Here is a 7674-nt window from a genome sequence, read left to right as displayed (position 1 = left end):
CGCGATCACCAAAGCGGAACTCTGTTGCTGTGTGGCAGTCAGTTAGACTGCGGTGTGCATACACCCTCCGATACCACAAGCACCCAGTGCAGGTCAAGCACACAGTGCATTATACAGGAAGGACTTTCTGCGAGCGTTTTTCTACTCCTGATTCCCTGGACTCAGCGGGTGCAGTTGATGCAGTGGAGGCTGACCACAGACCATCCCCGTCGCAAGAGGCCTAGATGACATCTGACTGATACCAGGAGAAGTTCCTTTGGTGCCACACTCCAAAGATTACCAACTCTGAAGAGTGCTGTGTGGTAAATTCGTGTAATATTACACGTAAATGCGATGATTGTTCTTATCTGATGTACGCACGATACTTACCCTCATTTTTCTAATATATTAATTTTGATATACTTCACCATTTGCGTTTTGCGCTTTGTTCTTGTTTTTTTTCCTTCTAGTTCGTGGGAGTGCGGAGCCACTCTTTTATCAAAGCAGCACACGCCGACACCAATGGTTTTGTATGGTTTAACTATTTATTCACTTGCACAGTAGAACTGTGCTTTATATAGATTCACATTGTGGTCCACCAGAACCAACATTTTATGGTACACTACCAGACATAGGGGCCTATGCAGAGAGCAGCGCTATTTCGAAATTCGCCATTTTTTGGAGAAAATCGCGCAGAAAGCAGCAGAAAATGGCGAGTTCCGAAAAACGCGCCAATTTTTCTTTTCTATTTGTAAAACTCGCCTCGCGGCTGGCGAGAACCTCAATCTCGCCAGTTTTAAAAATATCCGTATGCAGAGAGGCGCGAACGGCATCTAGCGGCTGTTCGCGCCAATAAAATGGCGCGATTGTCTCCTTTTTGCCTCGCCAGAAAAAACTGGCAAGAAGCTGCCGCTCGCGGCCATTGCAAAGGGAAAAAAAAGGCGCGAATTTGTTTTTACACGTTTCTGAAGCGCGCATCTCGCCAATTTAAACTCGCCACACGCATCCATGTTAAACATAGCAGAATTCGCACTTTTCTGCATATGGAGAATAAAACTCTCCAAAAAAGCTACTTTTTAATAAATTCGCCAATTTTAAAATTCGCTGCTCTCTGCATAGGCCCCATAGTCTTATACACAATTAAGTTGTTTTTTGGATTGCACACTTTTTGTTATTTTTCACACACACACTGAACCTGCAGCAACCCACTGCACTCACACAGTACCTGCAGCAACCCACTGCACTCACTCTGAAAATGCAGCAACCCACTGCACTCACACGGTACCTGCAGCAACCGCACTGCACACACACTGAACCTGCAGCAACCCACTGCACTCACACGGTACCTGCAGCAACCGCACTGCACTCAACCTGGTACCTGCAGCTACACTGCACACACACTCTGGGCCAACTTGTCAGCGCTCACAGCACTACCAGCCGTGACACTGACAAGACTGCACACTCACACCTAAGGGCTGGGTCCCTAACCTAGGGGCCGTCCCTCAGTACCTAACCCTACCCTGGTGGGGATTGGGGCCTGCCTGGGATCTGGGGAACTACTTTACCTGGTGTAGGAGCCACTTGCTCCCTACACCCTTCCTTCCCCTTCCTGCTCCCAGCTCCAACTGCCAAACGTGGTCCCCGCAACATTGTAGCCTTCCTCCACAGGAGAAGCTGCAAAACCCTATTTGCTGGCTGGCTGCACATGATGTGGGTGAAAGGGCAATCCCCAGAGGTTGCTGGGAATTGTAGTCCACTCAGGACCTCTTTAGCATTGGGACCGCGTGCGCTACCCTTACTGCGCCTGCGCGATCCTGTAATGGCTACCGCGGTGGTTCTACGCATGTGCGACCTCACGCCAACCTTAACATTGCTGCCGGCACTCCTGGCACTGTACAGTGCGTGCGCGACTACACTGCGCAACCGCGAGCAGACACAATGGCGGCCCCCGCTAGCCGAGTGCGCCGCAGAGCCTCGGTGCGCTCCCTGCTCCGGCCCCCACCTTCTCGGCGTGCCGGCAGGTCCGTCGCTGCCTCCGGTAGCACCTGTGACCGCTCGGCACTTCATGAGGGGGGTCTCTGGGGCTGAAATAAGACCGGGCTACATTCTCCCCCTCGTAGAATCCCAACGACCTCGCTTGGGTAGCAAACATACAGAGTGTTATATAATGAAAAATGCATTGCATAAATCATACCGCACATAACTTGCATTTTCCCATCACGTGAATACCCGAGGCTATCTGAGTCTCAAAGTGGAGTGCCCCTAACTGATTGGGTGAGGGTATCCCACCTTGACTCCTGTGAGTCTTTTGGAACTCAAGATCAGGTGTTACAGTCTCTACCGCCAAACCATCGCCTCCCCCTCGTAGAAAAAATAGTAAGGGGTCCTGGGTATTGACCCTTGCCGGGTCTTCCGGTTTCGTCTTGCGGGAGAAAGGGAGGTTCAGTCTCTTGCCTCGGTCCACCACATGGCGAACTAAACGCTCCATCGTGCGCATGGAAGAGGCCACAACTAACAGAGCGGTCTCAGCACAGTCTTTGTCCGCTCCAGCAATCCCTTTAACGGTGACATCTTCTGTGGACAGCACAATGTCTTCGTGCAGACCCGTGTTATGAGAAGAAAAAGCTTGGAGGTTACTCGCGCAGGAGTAAGCGTCACTAATGGCCGCTGTACCGGATACCTTGATGATGTCAAATCCGCTCCCTGGTCTGCAGAGATCTTCTGGGGGAGACAACTCCACCAGGACGCGATGACGAGGTGAGCCCATCGCCCGGGTGACCCTACCTTTGGAGCCACCAGGCTCCACGATCACCGGGGAGCCCACACCCGACACCTCTGGGGCAGTTAACTCACCCCTGTCATCGTTGGCAGGTACTGATCCCAAGCCTGGGACCGCTGATACCATCGTTGAAGGCCGGACTGGCCACAGTAGGGCGTACGGGCCCACAGCAGGCTCTGTATCCGCCAAGATAGTTGGCTCAGTGACTTGGCATGAGTGGTCCGCCGGCAGGCGCATCACCCCGAGTTGTTGATCGCTGGAATCACCAAAAGAGGATGGGGGCATAGACACCTTACCCTGTGATTCCGGAATCTGCGGTTCTGGGCTCTGTGGTTCCTGCTCGGGAACCGGGTCTGGAACCAACATCTGGGGTTCCAACATCTGTGACTCTGCCTTCAGCGGCTCCGGCTCGGGACCTGAATCTAGAATGTCCATTTGGACACACGGGCCCTCCACAATCTCCACAGCTGAGGTAGGTGGACTAGCAGTGGCTTGGGCCGGCAGGGTGGAGACATCAGGCATTTCTTTCTCCGCCGGTTCCGCAGGTTGGGGTATAATAGGCTTCAAGAAACATGCACCGCAGCAGTCACATTCGGGCTCCCACGCCAGTGCGCCTCTAGAACAGTCACAGGTGGGGCTAAAACACTGTATACACGGTTCCCCGTCCACCTCGGTTGTCTTGAAGTCTAACGGTACTTGGGACATATCGACTCCCTTGTCATAGGCTTCACGCAGGCAGGGGCACATTAGCGCAAGGACATCTATTCCTGGCGTTTGCCAGGGCACATACACATTAGGGTGTAACCCCTGGCAGTCTATCTCATTCTCGGAGGAAGAATAATCCGTTTCTGCATCAGTATCCTCCTCCTCCTCTGACAGTTCTGTAGGCTGCGGCAATCGGAGCTTTAGGAACTGCGCTTCACAGTCGGGACACTCGGGCCCTCGGGCCAACTCACCGACAGGACAATCACATTCGCTCAGGCAGCAGTGCAGGCCAATCGCATCTGTCTCTTCGGGTTCCGGCTCCAGAACCGACTCGGGAACCACGGTTAGAGTACCCGTGCCCTCCGCAACTTCTGTAAGGTAGGTTGCTGGATTACCTGCATTGACTGATCCAGGCTTGAACTCGACCACTTCTTCCTTGGCGGGTTCCGGAGTCTCCAGCAACACTGGCTCTGGAAACTGTACTCCGCAGTAGGTACACTCGGGTACCCACGCCAATTCACCACCTGGAAAGTCACAAGTAACACAAGTGTTGTGCATACACCTTATCCCTTCTATGAACACCTCCTTGTAGTCTAGTAGCAGCAGGTTGGGATCATAGCTCATACTAGCAGGCAGTCTCAATAGATTTCGTATACACGGACACAAAAGAAAGGGTAGCTTCCTAGTCTCTGATAGCCAGGCTCCAAACACTTGAGGGTGTGCTTGACTGCATCTTACGGTCCTATTGGTTCTATTATGAAAGACAGAATCCGCTGACTGCAGTTCTTCATACACTCTCCACTTGGGGTAAAGCGGAAATGGGGCACATTCTATGAAGGAATGGTCCTGGCTCTGCCCTGCATCACTCACAGTGTGGGGGCGGGGCTCTGGTTTTCCCGCCAGTCCCGGACGGGTTTCTGCAACATTTTCCCGCACGGGCGGGCAATCAGCACATGGGCTCTCCCGCCTTGAGGGCATAACAGACATGGTGGAACAAAAATAGCACAATTTAGAAAAAAAATACCGGGCACTCCAGGTCTGATATCTCAGCAGCGCCTCCAAATGTAGCCCTTTTTCTGAACCCTCCCAAAGGAACTACTGGTCGCTGTACAACACCTGAGGCTCCAAGAGATATGAGCCTCCGCTAGCTGGGAGCCTGGGGTAACACTTATACACTTACTTAGCGCAGCGCCTCCACTTACCCAGGATCCCCGTGATGTGAGATTCCCCTGGGCAAGAAATACATACACACACATGTAATGCAACCAACTTTACTGTATTAACGATAATGCAGGGTAACCTTACCACTCTATAATGCAACATATAACCTTAGTGGCCCAGCCACTCTCAACAGGAGTAACGTGTCCGTCCCCTCACCGCGTGCCCCACACACCATGTCCATGTATGGTACTATGGGTATAGGCTCAGTTCTTTAACCACTCGCTCAGTGTTCCTAAAGAGTTTAGCCTAAGGCGGGATCAGCGCCTGTTGAGGAGTGTTGGTGCACTTGATGTTATAGTACCTTCCGGTCACGGCGGTGACCAGTACCTCTTCGCAAAGGGTCAGATGAATCAGCGGTCTGCCTCCTGGGTCTCAATGTCCAGCCGTCTGGTCCCAGACAACTCGCCAGCAAACCTGCTCCGCACGCTTGTCTCTTTGTCCCTAGCTGTCTACACAGTAAGGGTGATGCTCGCAATCACTATGGGCGTCCCTGCAGCACAGCAACCTTTGGTGTCTTCAGGGAACACTCCTAGGGGCCTACGGGGTAGCCTGTTCTATGCAGGTGGGTCACTGACCCCCTGCACACACACTACCTCTCTCTTCACCACTCGGGTCCCCTCTGACTACTACTCCCTAACCTCTGCAGCAAACGCACTGCACTCACACTGAACCTGCAGCAACCCACTGCACTCACACGGTACCTGCAGCAACCGCACTGCACTCACTCGGTACCTGCAGCAACCCACTGCACTCACTCGGTACCTACAGCAACACTGCACTGCACACACACACTGAACCTGCAGCAACCCACTGCACTCACACAGTACCTGCAGCAACCCACTGCACTCACTCTGAACCTGCAGCAACCCACTGCACTCACACGGTACCTGCAGCAAATGCACTGCACACACTGAACCTGCAGCAACCCACTGCACTCACACGGTACCTGCAGCAACCGCACTGCACTCAACCTGGTACCTGCAGCTACACTGCACACACACTCTGGGCCAACTTGTCAGCGCTCACAGCACTACCAGCCGTGACACTGACAAGACTGCACACTCACACCTAAGGGCTGGGTCCTTAACCTAGGGGCCGTCCCTCAGTACCTACCCACTACCCTGGTGGGGATTGGGGCCTGCCTGGGATCTGGGGAACTACCTTACCTGGTGTAGGAGCCACTTGCTCCCTACACCCTTCCTTCCCCTTCCTGCTCCCAGCTCCAACTGCCAAACGTGGTCCCCGCAACATTGTAGCCTTCCTCCACAGGAGAAGCTGCAAAACCCTATTTGCTGGCTGGCTGCACATGATGTGGGTGAAAGGGCAATCCCCAGATGCTGCTGGGAATTGTAGTCCACTCAGGACCTCTTTAGCATTGGGACCACGTGCGCTACCCTTACTGCGCCTGCGCGATCCTGTAATGGCTACCGCGGTGGTTCTACGCATGTGCGACCTCACGCCAACCTTAACATTGCTGCCGGCACTCCTGGCACTGTACAGTGCGTGCGCGACTACACTGCGCAACCGCGAGCAGACACAATGGCGGCCCCCGCTAGCCGAGTGCGCCGCAGAGCCTCGGTGCGCTCCCTGCTCCGGCCCCCACCTTCTCGGCGTGCCGGCAGGTCCGTCGCTGCCTCCAGTGGCACCCGCGACCGCTCAGCACTTCATGAGGGGGGTCTCTGGGGCTGAAATAAGACCGGAACTACACATCTATGACCTCAAAATGCAGCGAGAGATCAGAGAAGAAAACAAAGGTGTCATTTTGGAGATGTTTAGTTCCTTGCACAGCCAAAAAACAGAAAAAGAGGAAATGTTAGAAATTGTATCATCAGAATCAAAGCCATATTATATTTTCTCTTAGTAATTCTACTTTTATGTGTATATAGTTCTAAAATATTTTGTAGTCTTAAGTCATTTAAATAAAATGAAATGCTATATTTGCTACAATGATTATTGAGTTTTGAGGGCTCAGTTCTGGGGTCTGTCCATTTCTCTTATACAGTATTCTGTCTCTCTCTCATTTTAAGTAACCTTAAAACTTCTTGTGGCTTTAAGTACGACATTTTATATACAGTAGATTGCATACTAATATCTATCTACCCAAGACCTAAGGTAGTTTCCCAAGCCTCAGGATAGTCCTCTGTCCCATCAAACCTAAAATCTCCAATACTGAGCTCCTCCTAATTCCACTTTAGCCGGGCCACATTCCTCCTTTTTCTATCGTAGTCTATAACATCAATATCTATTTATTCCACCAGCATATGTTTTTAATGTTACATTTTACGGTTACCTCTTCTGCTTCTCTCACAATATGCTCCTTTCAAATCTTGCAGTTTCTTTCTCTGCAAAATGACTATGGTCCATCCTGTCCTCTTTCACTCTTCTTTGCCAGTGAAAGGGTTAATGGGGGTGTTACAGCTCTGCAAGTCTCTGCTGGTAACGAGTTTAACAGGAGAGTTACAGCTCTGCAGGTTGTTTGCAGAGAAGAGGTGTTCACTCATAGCGATCTGTTACAAACACACATGTTATTATAGGGTTCTGGACACTTATACATAGACAGACATAGTTTGCAGATAGACAACACTGCGGTGTTGTACACTCTTTACACTGCTAATGAACATGCTGTTCAGTATAATGGTGATGAGTATCTCTATAGTGCACATTGTCGATGAACCTGCTATACCGTATACTGATAGAGTATTCATATACACTTCCAGACCCCTGGTAATGACCACACTGCACTCTATAATAGTGTATAATGATGTCGAGTATCTCTATACACTGACACTGAACATGCCTGGCTATATAATGGCTCATCAGAAAGGAAAAGAACAAGAACCGAAGAAAAAGGGGAAGAGGAAGAGAAAAAGAAATGCCTCAAAAAAAGAAAGAATTAGGAAATAACATTTTCAACCTCAGTTCTAAAGTACTTTCAGATTCAGAAAAATCATTGATCTCAAAAGGCTTAAAATTTGCCCCTACTGTAGGTC

At 51.1% G+C, this 7674-nt stretch overlaps 1 protein-coding gene across 1 annotated transcript; it reads right to left on the bottom strand.

The window, feature by feature from the left end:
• Positions 1-438: 438 nt before the first annotated feature.
• On the bottom strand, positions 439-7419 carry LOC142493186 (uncharacterized). Its single transcript, XM_075596789.1, has 2 exons — positions 6975-7419; positions 439-6463 (listed from the first exon to the last, which is right to left on the bottom strand). Exon 2 carries the CDS (start codon positions 4448-4450, stop codon positions 2168-2170), a length of 2283 nt encoding a protein of 760 aa, XP_075452904.1. The 5' UTR covers positions 4451-6463; positions 6975-7419; the 3' UTR covers positions 439-2167.
• Between the last annotated feature and the right edge of the window lie 255 nt (positions 7420-7674).

This window comes from Ascaphus truei, chromosome 4, assembly GCF_040206685.1.
Source record: "Ascaphus truei isolate aAscTru1 chromosome 4, aAscTru1.hap1, whole genome shotgun sequence".
Lineage (NCBI taxonomy): Eukaryota > Metazoa > Chordata > Amphibia > Anura > Ascaphidae > Ascaphus > Ascaphus truei.
The sequence above is the reverse complement of the archived record's forward strand: the minus strand, read 5'-3'. Positions and strand labels throughout refer to the sequence as shown.

Coding starts and splice junctions, on each gene's coding strand:
- LOC142493186 (XM_075596789.1), bottom strand. CDS start 4,450: ATGTCTGTTATGCCCTCAAGGCGGGAGAGCCCATGTGCTGATTGCCCG.